General features: G+C 40.6%; 1 protein-coding gene across 3 annotated transcripts in view; it reads left to right on the top strand.

Moving 5' to 3' along the window:
- The window catches only part of SYT9 (synaptotagmin 9), a 226325-nt gene that overhangs the window by 161197 nt on the left and 48989 nt on the right, over window positions 1-16139 (top strand). For 2 of the 3 annotated variants that reach the window (XM_024255992.3, XM_063711283.1), the window contains exons 4-6: window positions 11090-11210; window positions 12979-13150; window positions 15545-15674. In XM_024255992.3, coding sequence (XP_024111760.1) covers window positions 11090-11210; window positions 12979-13150; window positions 15545-15674 — 423 coding nt within the window. Of the gene's footprint in view, window positions 1-11089; window positions 11211-12978; window positions 13151-15544; window positions 15675-16139 lie in introns of those variants that run through there. The other variant, XM_054524743.2, reaches the window with a different exon arrangement.

Below are 16139 nucleotides of genomic sequence, written 5' to 3'. Positions count from 1 at the left end.
AAACATCAAGATCTACAGCTTCTTGACAACAAATCAGCATCAGCTCATGGGGAGGAAGCAGAATTAGCATCAGATGCCAACGAACTCTTGTTCCATATCCCAGCAAGCCCATATCTCCTCAAAACATAGTGTCTGTTGTTTACCACTGAAGATTTAGCTCCCAGCATCTGGAAAAAACACTGCTCAAATACCACAGCCACAACAAATGCTAAAAGAATAGGTGAATGGATAAATAAATTAATGGATGGATGAATGAGTGAAAATTTAAAAATCTGGATGATTATTCACTCTGTTGCTCTTAGGAAATGAATGACGTAGACTAGTATATGTATGAGAAAATGGGATATTTTACTATTTTACTTGAAAATTTCTATATTGGAATTTTGTCATTTTAATTTTATAATTTAGAAAACTTTAAAGGATTTATTTTACAAGCACTTGAAAATAAAATCAAGCATTTTCTCCTTGAGAACTTTGTAAAAAATTTGCTTGTTTTCATTAGAAGAGTCAACTAATATTTATTGAGCATCTTTTATTGTTGAACTAGGGGCTGTTCTAGGCAGCTGGGATGCAACAAGACAGAGAAAGTTCCTGTTCTTATAGAGCTTACATTCCTTTTTTTGATACAAAATATTATAGATATATATATGGGGTACATATGAATATTTATTACATGCATAGAATGTGTATTCATCAAGTCAGAGTTTTTGGAGGATCCATTACCTTGAGTATTTATCATTCCTATGTGTTGGTAACATTTCAAGTCCTCTCTTCTAGCTACTTTGTAATATAAAATATATTGTTGCTACTATAGTCACCCTACTCTGCTATCGAATATTGGAGCCTATTCTTCTATCAAACTGTATGTTTATATCTACTAACCAACTTCCCTATATCCCACCTGCCACCCACACACCCTTCCTACCCTCTGGTATCTACTATTCTAGTCTCTATCTCCATGAGATTAACTTCTTTAGCTCCCACATATGAGTGAGAACATGTATCTGTCTTTCTGTGCCTGACTTATTTCCCTTAACATAATGACCTCCATTTCCATTCCTGTTGCTGCAAATGACATGATTTCATCCTTTTTTATGGCTGAATAATGTTCAATTGCATATATATATATATATATATATACACCACATTTTCTTTATTAATTTGTCCGTTGATGGACACTTAGATTGATTCCATATCTTTGCTGTTAAGAATACCCCTGAAGTAAACATGCAAGTGCAGGTATCCCTCTGATACATGGATTTCCTTTCCTTTGGTTAAATACCTGGTAGTGGTATTGCTGGATCATATGGTAGTTCTATTTTTAGTTTTTGGAGACGTCTCCATGTTGTTTTCCATAGTAGTTGTACTAATTTACATTCACACCAACAGTATATAAGAATTCCCATCACTGGCCATCAGAGAAATGCAAATCAAAACCACAATGAGATACCATCTCACACCATTTAGAATGGCGATCATTAAAAATTCAGGAAACAACAGGTGCTGGAGAGGATGTGGAGAAATAGGAACACTTTTACACTGTTGGTGGGACTGTAAACTAGTTCAACCATTGTGGAAGTCAGTGTGGCGATTCCTCAGGGATCTAGAAATAGAAATACCATTTGACCCAGCCATCCCATTACTGGGTATATACCCAAGGACTATAAATCATGCTGCTATAAAGACACATGCACACGTATGTTTATTGTGGCACTAGTCACAATAGCAAAGACTTGGGACCAACCCAAATGTCCAACAACGATAGACTGGATTAAGAAAATGTGGCACATATATACCATGGAATACTATGCAGCCATAAAAAATGATGAGTTCATGTCCTTTGTAGGGACATGGATGAAATTGGAAATCATCATTCTTAGTAAACTATCGCAAGGACAAAGAACCAAACACCGCATGTTCTCACTCATAGATGGGAATTGAACTATGAGAACACATGGACACAGGAAGGGGAACATCACACTCTGGGGACTGTTGTGGGGTGGGGGGAGGGGGGAGGGATAGCATTAGGAGATATACCTAATGCTAAATGACGAGTTAATGGGTGCAGCACACCAGCATGGCACATGTATACGTACGTAACTAACCTGCACATTGTGCACATGTACCCTAAAACTTCAAGTATAATAATAATAAATAAATAAATAAATAAAAAGGAAAAAAAAAGAATTCTCTTTTCTCCACATTGTTGCTAGCATGTTATTTTTTGTCTTTTTAATAATAGCCATTCTAACTGGGATAAGATGATACCTCAATGTGGTTTTAATTTGCATTTCCCTAATTACTAGTGATGCTGAGCATTTTTTCATAAACCTGTTGGCCATTTGTATGTATGTCTTTTCTTGATAAATATCTATTCACGTCTTTTGCCCACTTTTAATGATATTATTTGGGTTTTTTAAAATTTTTGAGTTGTTTGAGTTCCTTTTATATCCTGCATACTAGTCCCTCATAGGATGACTAGTTTGCAAGTATTTTCTCATTCAACACATTTTCTCCTCACTCTGTTGATTGTTTCCTTTGCTGTGCATGAGCTTTTAAATTTAATAAATTTAATATAATCCCATTTGTTTATTTCTTGTTTTATTGTCTGCTCTTCAGGCAGGCCTTAGCCATGAATTATTTGCCCAGAATGATGTCTTGAAATGTTTTCTCCATTTTTTTAGTAGTTTTACAGTCTCAGGTCTTATGTTTAAGTCTATAATTTATCTTTTGATTATTTTTTACATGGGAAGCCATAGGTATCCAGTTTCATTTTTCTGTATGTGGATCTCCAATTTTCCCAGCACCATTTATTGAAGAATGTATTCTTTCTCCTTGGTGCCTTCATCAAAAATCAGTTGGCTGTAAATACATGGATTCATTTTTGTACTATCTGTCCTGTTCCATTTGTCTATATGGCTGTTTTTATACCAATACTATGCTGTTTTGGTTACTGTAGCCTTTTGGTACATTTTGAAGTCAGGTAGTGTGATACCTCCAGCATTGTCGTTTTTGTTCAGAATTGCTTTGGCTATTCAGGCTCTTTTGGTATTATACACATTGTAGGATTGTTTTATTAATTCTGTGAAAAATTACATTGGTTTTTTGATAGAGATTGCATTAAGTCTGTAGTTGCTTTAGGTAGTATGATTTTGTTTTTTTGTTTGTTTGTTTGAGATGGAGTTTCGCTCTGTTGCCCAGGCTGGAGTGCAACGGCATGATCTCTGCTCACCGCAACCTCCACCTCCCGGGTTCAAGCAATTCTCCTGCCTCAGCCTCCTGAGTAGCTGGGATTACAAGCATGCGCCACCATGCCCGGTTAATTTTGTATTTTTAGTAGAGATGAGGTTTCTCTATGTTGGTCAGGCTGGTTTCGAACACCTGACCTCAGGTGATCCACTCGCCTCGGCCTCCCAAAGTGCTGGGATTACAGGTGTGAGCCACCATGCCCAGCCAGTAGTATGGTCATTTTAACATTATTAATTCTTCTGATCCATGAGCATGGGATGTCTTTCCATTTGTTTTATCTTCTTCAATTTCTTCGTTAGTGTTTCGTAGTTTTTCTTATAGAGATCTTTCAACGCCTTAGTTAAATTTGTTCTTAGGTATTTTTTGTAGCTATTGTAAATTGGATTACCTTCTTGATTTCTTTCTTGGCTAGTTCATTATCAGTATATAGAAATGCTACTGATTTTTGTATGTTGACTTGCATTCTGAAACTTTACTAAATTTATCAAATCTAAGAGTTTTTTGGCGGAGTCTAGGTTTTTCTATAAGATCATATCATCAGCAAAGAAACGGTTGACTTCCTCTTTTCCAATTTGGATGCCTTTTATTTTATTATTTCATTTTTTTAATTTGTTTTCCTTAGAGATCCTTGTTCTGAATGATGCCTTTTATTTCTTTGTCTTGCATGATTGCTCTGGCTAAGATTTCCAGTACCATGTTGAATAGGAGTAGTGAAAGTGGGTATTTGTGTTGAGTTACAGATCTGAGAGGAAAGACTTTCAGCTTTTCAGTAGTAGTGTTCATACTGACATTCAGTATGATGTTATCTGTGGGTTTGTCATAGATGACCTTTATTATTTTGAGGCATGTTCCTTCTACACTTGGTTTATTGAGAGTTTTTATCAAGAAGGGATGGTGTATTTTATCAAATGCTTTTTCTGCATCTATTGAGATGATCATATGATTTTTGTCCTTGATTTTGTTTATGTGATGTATCACATTTGTTGATTTGCATATGTTTAGCCATCAGTGCATCCCTGGTATAAATCCCATTTGGTCATGGTATATTATCTTTTTGATGTGTGTTGTATTTGACTTGCTAGTAGTTTGTTGAGGATTTATGTAGTTTTCTTTTTTGTTGTGTCCTTGTCAGGTTTTGTCACTGGGATAATGTTGGTCTCATATAATGACTTGAGGAGAGGTCTTTCCACTTTCATTTTTTGAAATGGTTTTAGGAGGATTTGTATTAGTTCTTCTTTATATGTTTGGTAAATTTCAGCTGTTAATCCATCCAGTAGTTGGTTTTTCTTTGTTAGGAGACTTTGTATTACTGATTCAGTCTTGCTACTCATTATTGGTCTGTTTAGGTTTTCTATTTTTTCCTTATTCAATCTTCGTAGCTTGTATATTTCCAGAAATTTATCCATTCTTCTAGGTTTTCTGGTTTGTTAGTGTACAGTTATTCACAATCGTGTGTGATGATCTTTTGTATTTCTGTGGTTTCAGTTGTAATATCTCCCTTTTCATTTCTTGTTTTGTATTCTGTCTTCTTGGTTAGTCTAGCTAGTGGTTTATCAATTTTGTTTATCTTTTTTTTTGAAGAATCAACTTTTCATTTCATTTATTCTGTGTATTTTTTAGTCTATCTCATTTAGTTCAGCTCTTTATTATTTCTTTTCTTCTAATTTTGACTTTGGTTTATTCTTGCTTTTGGGGTTCCTTGAGATGCATCATTGGGTTGTTTGTTTGAAATCTTTCTATTTTTTTGATGTAGGCATTTATTGCCTATGTCAAACTTCCTCTTAACACTGCTTTCACTCTATCCCATTGGTTTTGGCACATGTCTTATTTACATTTGTTTCAAGAAATATTTTGCTTTTCATCTTAATTTCTTAATTGACCCAGTGGTCATTCAGAAGCATGTTTTTTAATTTCCATGTATCTGTAGGTACCAGAGTTCCTCCTAGTATTGATTTATTGTTTTATTCCATTGTGACCTGAAGATACTTGATATGATTTTGATTTTTAAAACCGTTGAGAATCATTTTGTGACCTAACATATGCTGTATCCTGGAGAATGTTTCATGTGTTTAGAAGAATGTATATTTTACAGTTGTTGAATAAAATGTTCTGTAAGTGTGTGTTAGTTCCACTTGGTCTAAAGTGTAGTTTAAATCCAATTTTTTGTTGTTGTTGATTTTCTGTCTAGATGATTTGACTAATGCTGAAAGTGGGGTGTTGAATTTCCCCAATATTATTTTATGGGAGTCTCTCTCTCTCTTTAGCTCTAGTTATATTTGCTTTATGAACTGGGCACTCCAGGGTTGGATGCATAAATATTCAGAATTTTATCCTCTTGCTGGATTGATCCCTTTATCATTATATAATGACCATCTTTGTCTTTGTCATTTTTACTGTTTTTGACCTAAAGTCTGTTTGATCTGATATAAGTATAGCTACTTCTGCTCACTCTGGGTTTCTGTTTGAGTGGAATTTTTTTGCATCCCTTTACTTTGGGTGTATATGTATCTTGACAGGTAAAGTGTATTTCTCGTAGGCAGCATATAGTTGGATAATGTTTTCTTATATATTCAACCAGTCTATATATTTTAAGCAGATTATTTAATCTATTTCCATTCAATATCTCTTTTTTTTTTTCTTTTTGAGACAGAGTTTTGCTGTTGTCACCCAGGCTGGAGTGCAATGGCGCGGTCCCAGCTCACTGCAACCTCTGCCTCCCAGGTTGAAGCGATTCTCCTGCCTCAGCCTCCCAAGTAGCTGGGATTATAGGCACCTGGCACCATGCCTGGCTAATTTTTGTATTTTTAGGAAAGACGGGGTTTTACCATGTTGGCCAGGCTGGTCTCAAACTCCTGACCTCAGGTGATTCACCTGCCTTGGCATCCCAAAATGCTAGGATTGCAGGTGTGAGCCACCATGCCCGGCCTCAAGATTGCTTTTAATATGCAAGGCTTTGTTCCTGTCATGTTCTTAATTGTTTTCTGGTTGTTTTGTATGTTCTTTATTCCTCTCTTTTTTTCTAATTGTTTGTCATTTTGGTTTGGTTGTTTTCTGTAGTTGTACCATTTGAATTCTTACTCTTCCTCATTTGTGTGTTTGGTTTACCAGTGAGTTTTATAATTTGATGTGTTTTCATGATGGTAAATGTTATCTTTTTTATTCCAGGTTTAGGACTTCTTTGGATATTTCTTATAGGGCCAGTCTAGTGGTGATAAATTCCCTCAGCATTTTCTTCTCTGGGAAGGACTTTTTTTTGTGAAGGATAATTTTGCTAGATAGTATACTTAAGTGGTTTTTTTTCCTTCACCACTTTGAATATGTCTCTCTTGTCCTGTATTGTTTCTGCTGAGAAATACTTTCTTAGCCTGATGGGGTTTCCTTTATAGGTGACTAGACACTTTTGTCTTGCTGTTGTTGGAATCCCCTCTTTATCTTTGACTTTAAATAGTTTGACTATAATACGCTGCGGAGAAGACCTTCTTGCTTTGTATTTGTGTGGGGTTCTCTAAGCCCCCTACATAAGTCTTTTCTAGACTGGGGAAGTTTTCATCTATTATTTCATTAAATAGATTTTCTAACCCTTTCATTCTCTCTTTGCCCTTGGGGACACTGATAATTAGAATATTGAGTCACTATGTTGTCCCATATGTCACAAAGCCTTTCTCATTCTTTTTTATTCTTTTCATTTATTTTTGTCTGACTGGATTATTTCAAAAGATTTCAAGTTCTGAGATTCTTTCTTCTGCTTAATCTAATCTATTGTTGGAGGTTTTGACTGTATTTTGTATTTTATTCAATGAATTCTTCAGTTCCAGAATTTGTTTTGTTCTTTTAAAAAAATGTGTATCTCTTTGATTAATTCTTTTCCAATTTTCTGTATTGTTTTTCAAAATTATCTTGTTTGCTGAGCTTCTTTAAAATCAGTAATTTGAATTATTTACCCATGATTTCATTGATTTTTTTATTGGTATCTGTTACTGTAGAATTATTGTGTTCCTTTGAAGGTGTCATATTTCCTTGCTTTTTCATGTTTCCTGTGTCCTTATGTTAATATCTGCACATCTGATGTAACAATCACTTCTTCCATGTTTTTTAAATTTGCTTTTGTAGAGAGGACTCTTCTCTGAAGATTATCTATGATGTTGGTTGAGTAGGGCACTTTGGCTTTGATTTTGGATGCAAGCAATAGTGTAGTCTCTGTATGATCTCCTTGGCTATAAATAGTGTCAGTAGTATCTGTGATTTATTTCCTTGATAGCTTAGGGTGTGGTTATTAGTGGAGGCTGTGGTAAAGTTTTCTGGGAGCTAGGTTATTAGGTAGGCCAGTCTTCTGGCCCCAGTGGTACAGAAGTGGTCTGAAGATGCCTGTCTTTGAGCCCCAGAGTGATGTATGCTGGCTCTGGTATTAGTGGGTCCAAGTGGGCCAATTACTGGGCTTCCAGGTGGCTTGCTGAAATGCTAGTAGTGGCAGCAGTGGGCCTGGCATGTGGACTGGTTCTCTTGCCCTTGGTCAGCAGGCTTGATGTGGGCAATGGCAATAGCAGTGATTGGGCCACTCACTGAAATCCAAGTTGGTCTGAGCTGTAATGGGTTGGATGGGCCAGTCTCATGGTGCTTGCAAGTGGGTGCCAATTGTGGTGGTTATCAGGGGGTTGAGTTGCCCACACCTCACAACCTGGGAAGAGTGCACATGTACCAATAGTGGTGGACTAGGCTGGGTGACTTCCAAGCCCCTGGATGGCATGCTCAAGTACTGAGGAGACAGGACCAGGTTGGCAGAATTGAGACTTGTCCTCAGATCCCCTGGTAATATGTTCAGGCATGGCTATGATAGGTAGGAACAGAGTGGCCCCCGGCAGTCAGCAGAATGCTCAGGTGAGGGCACTGGTGGCTTCAGTTCAGGGCTGCCACTGGGGAGGGCACAGACACTCTTACTGGGAGCAGCATAGGTAGGTAGTTGTGCAGCATGTGATTTGCTCATGCCTCAGTCCCCCAGCAGCTTGCAGCACTAGTGACAGTGGGATTTATCCTTAGGGTGCACAAAAGTATCTGGCCTCATCTCCTCCCTGGCTTGGTGGTAGCATCAGTGGCATCAAAACCAGGGCAAGATATAGTCCTTTAGGGGCTCCGCTTTCAGAATGTCACTGTGCTGCTCAGGGCTAACGGGCCTGTGGGTCACAGCATGAGCTCCCTCTTTGAAGCAATACCACTGTGCAATTTCTAGGCAGCTCTCTGTGTTAGTCTCGAGGCCTGTGAGGATCAAGGGGCTCTCCTGTGAGTAGGATAGTATGTGGTGGAAATGTGGACCCTGGGAGGTCTCTCACTTACCCTTTCCCTGGGTTAAGGAGCTTCTCCCAGCTCCCAGCCAAACCCCCCGAGCAAGCCACATTGCTTCCTTTTCCTTTGTTACTTTTGGTGCTTCCTGTCACTTTTTTGTGGAATTCCAGTGTTCTCTCTTAGATGATCTATTCAAAGTGTGAATATCTACTTGCTATTTTGGTTCTTTTCCATGGTAGAGGTACATAGCTGCCTGTTGTTTGTTTGTTCCTTTTTTTTTTTTTTTTTTAAGAGACAGCATCTTGCTAGATTGCCTAAGCTGTACTTGTACTCCTGGGCCCAAGTGATCCTCCTGCCTTAGCCTCCAGAGTAGCTAGGATTGTAGGCATGTGCCACTGCACCCAGCTAACTTGCTATTTTGTAAAGTACAAATGTGGACTTTTGCCTGGTTTACATTCTGAATATACCATCAAGTCTGAGGTTTGATTTTTTTCTCTTTTAACTTATGAGCAAATAGCCATATTGTATAAATATTTTTGAATGGGCTTATGTTGGAGGAAAACAAACAAACCAACATACCTAGCATGGAAGTAATCTGACACATCACATTTAATTATGTGCCTCAGCCTTGAGGGCAGAGATTAGACGGCATGCATTTTCACATCCTGAACCTTGCAAAGTGTGTGCACAGTGCGGGCCCTCAGGAAATGTATGTTGAAAGAATTGATTATGAAGCTTCATAGGCATAGTTTTGGTTAATTCTGTATTTACTTTGCCAAACCAAGATTTTCTGAGAAGGATGAGGGGAGAGGAGAGAGCTAGGTGCCGTGACAAGCCTTTTAAAGGAAGAACAGAAGTTGAAGAGCAAAGTGGGCCAGGGAGTCAGGAAACAAAATGGTGATGTGTGGGGACAGCTGTGGTCTCTCTTTCCTTTCTGCCACCAGCAGGAGGCTGGGTCAATCCTTCCCTCTTCAGTAAGGGCAGACACTGCTCCTGCAATAGGGAACCCAGCACCGCAGAGCAAGCCAGAGTCTGCTGTGTGTAAAACCTCCAGTCCTATAGAATTCTAGTCCCCAAGGCCCCATATCTCCCAAAAGGGGAATGCCCAGTCACCTGGGTCCCTTGAGGTCAGGGCTCCAGGAACCAGGAAAGCCTAGCTTGCAAGGAGAGGTCATTTATTTACACTGGGCAAGCAATGCATGATGCAAGAAAACACAGAGTCTGCCTTAGTGACCAAATAGATCCCTTTGCCTCATCTTCCTGTGGAAGCAATCAAGAAGGGGAGGTTGGGCGAGGTGACCTTCCAGAGCTGAATCTGTGCTTCTAAAAATAGAAGCATCCTTGGAGAACTGAGAAGGGGAGGGAAAGCTGTGGACATTGAGGGCAAGAACCTGAATCCCCAGAGCATTGTCAGTAGGAAACTGTATTAATTAGACACAGGCACCTCAGCTCGATAACCTCAGGTATCTCTCAGAAATTGAAATGAAATGAAATGGCTTTTTTCCCCTCCTTTCTGGTTATACGCTCCCTGAGCTAAAAAGGAGAAAGAGAATTGTGTCTTCTGACCTATGGAAATGGCTGCACAGTGCCTGAGATATCTTCCCCAGTGGAGGGAAATGGGTGTCTTAGAAGCACGCAAAAGGAAAAAAAAAAAGAAGCAAAAGGAAAGAGCTGCTGCAAAGTGGAACTGTGAAAGGCAGGCAGCAGGGCCACCTGGGAGTCTGGGTCTCTGTTCTCTCCCTGCAAGGAGGCTGTGCGGGACTAGGCAAGTACTTGGGTGTGTCCAGGGCTCTGAATGTGTAGGCTCACAGGGTGCCACTCTCAGGCTCATGCAGTGTCCTTATTTGGAGCTATGCGACAGGCTGTAAGTTTCCAGGGTCCAGTGGAGCCGTGTGCTGGTCTGCACAGATTTTGTGCAGCCAGGGTGTGTGCCGTGCTCTGTGGCACGGGGATTGCGTGTGGGAGAATGGAGGTATGCAGGAGTATACAGGGATATGGTGGCAAGTTTGAGGGGGCTGTGTAGGGGAGTGTGTGGGGTGGTGTGGAAACCTGTTGAGAGGCTTCATGATGCTGCATAGGGCTGTGTGCAGAGCTACCCTGGGCTGTGGGTGGGGCACTACAGTACTGGAGGGCACCTGTTTGTGTAACTTTGACTTAGAGGCTCTGTGTGCATCGTAGTAGTGATATGAGTAGAGCCACATGGAGGAGTCTGTGGAGGATTGTTAAGGCTGTGAGACTTATGCACTGGAGGATATGTTCTGGGCTACCTGGACACATGAGTCTGTACAGGGCTGCCGGTGACTGGATACATGGTGGCAGAGGCCTGAACAGGGTTACAGCTTTGCCATCCAAAGATAGGCTATACCTCCTGAGGGTGAGGTACTCCCAAAGTGCAGGGATTTATTATTCTCCTTGTGACTGACGTGAACGGAAGAGATACCAGGGATTCTACAAGCTGAGCAAAAGGGGCAGTGTGTTCCCTTTCAGTGTGGCCTGAAGCTGAGCCTCTTGCACACCAGGCTGGAGACACTTTCTAATACTTTAGTTTGTGCTTTCTCAACAGGACAACGTGGATCTGGGAGAGCTGATGTTTTCCCTGTGCTATCTTCCAACGGCTGGCAGGCTGACCATTACCATTATAAAAGCAAGGAATTTAAAGGCAATGGACATAACAGGAGCATCAGGTGGGGCATTTTCAAATTCAGACTTCCTCATGCACTTCTACTGTAGTAAGTACCTTATGAAGTTTTAGTATGGTAATAAAGCACATTGACTCTGAAACCAGACTGCCTAGGCTTAGTCCTAGTCCTAACACCTGTGTGACCTTGGGCAAGTCATTTTACCTCTCTGAGCTTTGGATTCCCATCGGTAAGATGAGAGTAATTATAGTGTCTGGCTCACTGGGCTGTTGTAAAACTGAATTAATAAATATAAAGCCATGAGAACAGTGCTAGCATATATTAAGTGCTACATATTGTTAATTATTGTTATTATTACATTTAGCCTTCTGTATCCACCAGTTCCACATCTGTAGATTCAACCAACGATGGATTAAAAATACTCAGGAAAAAAATAATACAACAATAAAAATAATACAGTTTTCTAAACAATACAGTATAACAACTATTTACACAGCATTTATGCCTGATTAGGTATTGTAAGCAATCTAGAGATGATTTAAAGTATACAGGAGAATGTGCGTAGGTTATATGCAAATACGATACCATTTTATATAAGGGACTTGAGCATCCTTGGATTTTCCTGTCTGTGAAGGGTCCTGAAATGGATTCCTTGTGGATAACAAGGGACAATAGTACTCTCTTGGGTATCCCTCACCATAATTATGAATTGGACCTACCATTTACACACACAGATAAAGCTTATCTAATTGGGTCTTTCCTCAAATATCATCCCAGGCTCATTGAAGACGGAGAACAATCCTATTTCCTTATTAAAGTGAACGATGAATTTTAGATTTTTCCAGTAAACCAAGCATTTAATTCTGAACTCTAACAAGAAGAAAATAAATGCCTCTATATGCATTGCTAACTGTGCAAATTCACAAGCAACCTCTGCAGGTGTTTCCCAAATGTGGTCACAAAACACCCAGTACACCCTGGCTTACATCCTCTGAAATCAAAGAACATCAGATGCAATATATTCTGCATCCTATATCCCAGTGTTTTTTTTTTTTAAGCAGAAAAAAAAAGCTGTGGTCCCTCTGGTCATCTAAGTCCCTACTGGACTGCATATAGGAGTCAGAGCAATGCGTGGTTATTCAGGTAAAAATAGAACAAGGACTTCCCAATGAACAGAAGAAGAGTGAGATAGCTGTTAGGACCAGAAGAGCCCTATCTGGAGCAGAGGCCAGCCTTGCCACCTGTTACCCCATCACAGTGTTGCACCACGAGGAAGCCTGTTTCCTCTCTCTCCCTGATATGCTGAGCTGCTTCTCCTTTTGCAACCCAAGGGCAGGCCACTCTAGGGGCTCAAGGTCTCTGTACTTAAGGAATTCCACTCCCAGTTGTTCTCTCTGTCCTCTAGGAATTCCCTTTCTTAAAGACTTAAAAGATTCCCTGAGGTGGCTCAGAGTTGGGGTGCCTGTTTTCAGCCTTGGAAATGCCGGTGCATTTCTCTTGCTATCCTGGCCAGGCCAGTCTTGAGTTCTAGCTGGAATGTCTCCTAATTCCTTAACAGATGTTTTCAAACTATTTTTAAATTACACACATTTTCAGGAGGCAGTATCCTGTACTTTTTCTTGAATGAGTGACTTAATTATCCTAACTCTAGTTGCCCCCCAGATATCATATTAATGACACTCCTCCAACTCCAGTCCACAGGCAGGTAAAGGAGTTCAGCACACCATAGTCCATGAAAACCCACAGTGATATAACTGCCCACCTAAATCTATACATATCCTCACAGTACTCCTGCTTCTCATCATCTGTCCAGATCCCTATGTGAAAGTCTCGCTGATGTGTGATGGCAGACGACTGAAGAAGAGGAAAACATCCACCAAGAGGAACACCTTGAATCCCATTTACAACGAAGCCATAGTCTTTGATGTCCCTCCCGAGAACATTGACCAAATCCACTTGTCCATAGCAGTCATGGACTATGACCGGTGAGATACCTGGAACTCTTTTCCAGTGCAAGTTCACTGGGCCCAGGACTGGGAGGGCGGAGGGGGAGCAGCAGCCACAGATGCTTATCTGGTGTCCCAGACTGCAGGAAATGAGTCAACTAGCAGTGCATGGGAAGCACATTGACAGGAGTCACCTCTAAACCATGCTGTAGAGTCAGACTACCAAAGTGTCTCTCAGCACTCCCATTCTTTTCTGCCCCTTTCTCATTTTTTTTCCTATTCCTGCATCCTCCCCCAACCTCCACCTCTTCCCCTTTTCATCTCTGCACAACTCCTAGAATCTCAGCTTGGAGAGCTGTGGCCCCACAGGTTTTATCTTCTGTCAGGCAGTGCTAACTGCCCTTCATTGGAAAGATTCCACTCAAAATGGCAGAATGATTACTTTAGCCAGACCATCAACATTTCTAAATACATAACTTCAATCTTTTTCCTTCTCACAAGTATTTAATAAAGATTGTTTCCTTCTACTTAAGTCTGAAAACTAACACAGAAATGTTCTCCTGAAAATGCTAGAATCAGTATGGATGACAAGGTACATTAAAATGTATAAGATGCTCGACTTTTTAACTAATACAGCACAGAAGAGATATTTATAGCCTGCATTGTAGCCAATTGTGTATTTAAAGGACAGATTTGAAAAACAGTCATTTTAATATGCAAAGGAAGTACCAACAGGGAATTATACATGTTAAACCAGTCATTAGACTAAAATGCAAAGTCTCTCCTTAATTGGAAACCTCCCACGTGGTCTGGGCACAATTATTAAAAAAATTATTCTGACTTCTAATATTATTTGTGACTAAGAATTTTCCCACATACCTCTGAAATATCAGGAAGGCAGCTTCAGTGACCTGAACACTCTTTCCAGCAGATGCCTGCGTGAAGCATGACAGTCTTCCAACCCAAGGAGCACGTGGGTTGGCTCAGCTGCCCATGAGTGTGACAGCCCATGCTGAGCAGTAGACCTTGTCCCATCTCCTGTGGGCAAGAAACAACACCAACAGTGTCAGGCCCCAGTAGGGGACATTGCCCACCAACTGTGGAAGCCTAGGCCAGCAATTTTTAAGCTATTGCCAAGTTTCCTGCATGGACAGATCTGATTATGTGAGCTCTGCCTTAATTTAATTCTCAGTAAACTCGTGAATCTGGCCTGGAAAAATTCATGGCAGAATTCATGAGGCTTCTGCATGCATTTGATTTTAATGAGCAGAGACTCAAATATCCTTCACACGACCTCCCCGCCCTCATCTCACCTTTATGCTCTATACACAAATAGGAGAAAAATCACTCATCTTTGCAGGAGGGAAAAAAAAAGAGAAAGTATGTGAGTTTGGATCCCATAGAGTTAAAGAATTGGCCATATCAGTCCAGGGACTTTTAAAAAAACTGCCAGGGAAAACAAAAATGGCTCAAGGCAGGGACCTACCTAGGGAAAGTTTCAGAAATATTAGCCTTGGCCGGGCATGGTATCTCACACCTGTAATCCCAGCACTTTGGGAGGCCGAGGCGGGTGGATCACTTGAGGTTAGGAGTTCAAGACCAGTCTGGCCAACATGGTGAAACCCCATCTCAACTAAAAATACAAAAATTGGCCAGGCGTGTTGGCATGCACCCGTAATCCCAGCTACTTGGAAGCTGAGACAGGAAAATTGCTTGAACCCGGGAGCTGGAGGTTGCAGTGGCCGAGATCATGCCACTGCACTCCAGCCTGGGCGACAGACCGAGACTCCATTTCAAAAAAAAAAAAAGAAATATTAGCCTCAAGGTCAAAGGAGCTATGTATCTTTCTATAGTTGGGAAACTAAGTGGGCCAAAGAAGCTGAACTTAGAAGAAAGGAGGGACGAGTATAAGACAATAACAGTACTCTAAAGAGAGGAAGCAGGAAGATCCATAAGCCTCCTTCACTTACCCTACTTTGTGGGCTCGCGACCCATGGCTGCCAGACACAAAACTGCTCCCTCACCCATGCTTGGTTGCCTCTTGTGGGAATTAGAGCAGCCATTATTGCAAGAAACTCTTTTCAGATGGCTCCCTCTTTATTACGTGGAGGCCAGCCTAGATTCAGGATGAGAGGTGGCATCCTTAGCACAAATCATGGGGTTCTTTGAACAAGGTTCTTGGAAACAAGTTGACCCATGTCAGTGTTAGGACAGCCAGGGTATATGTTAGATCCCAAGTCCTACTGGCCGTGAAGCTTAGCCTGTAGTTTTAAGTGAGGAAATGAAAAAAAAAAAAGAAACACCACATCCCCAATTCCTTCATCAGTTTAATTGAGTAGCTATTGATATATATACCATATAGTATCATAATGTAAGCTATTGATCTTACATACCAAAATTTTAAGAAAAAACTATTGTGGGCCATTTTCACAGTGTAGGTCACAATGAGATCATCGGCGTGTGTCAAGTAGGCAACGAGGCTGAGAGGCTGGGCAGAGACCACTGGAGTGAAATGTTGTCATATCCTCGGAAGCCCATTGCACACTGGCATTCCCTGGTGGAGGTAAGATCCTAATCCACATGCTCCACTTTGCATAAGAGTAAATGCTTTACTGTTGAAATGTAGGAGCTGCCAAACATATGAGTGCACCACGATCTATGGTCATAGACAGGTTTTCCTGGTTGCATTTCCTGGGCTGTTGGGACTTGCATTCAATTTGAGGCTGAATCTGTGCTTCCCACCAGTCTGGTAGGTTTTGAATATTGATCAGAGATCATCTTTCACTTTGATTGTATTTTTAAAAGATCAAGATTCTCTGCTTCTGTGTTAAGGCTCTGGGTTGGTACTTGGAGGGCATCTGCAAGGTGTGGGTGAGTGTGGACTTTCAGGCCTTCATACAGTGACTTGAGACTGACTTTGGAAAAAACATAAGGCCTTGATTCTAAGACCAGCTCTGGCACCAACCTGTGATGCTGGGCAAGTTGGTTAGTATCAGGTTCAACTACATATAATAAAAACCAAAACAAC

Source organism: Pongo abelii, chromosome 9 (assembly GCF_028885655.2).
Source record: "Pongo abelii isolate AG06213 chromosome 9, NHGRI_mPonAbe1-v2.0_pri, whole genome shotgun sequence".
Lineage (NCBI taxonomy): Eukaryota > Metazoa > Chordata > Mammalia > Primates > Hominidae > Pongo > Pongo abelii.
The sequence above is the reverse complement of the archived record's forward strand: the minus strand, read 5'-3'. Positions and strand labels throughout refer to the sequence as shown.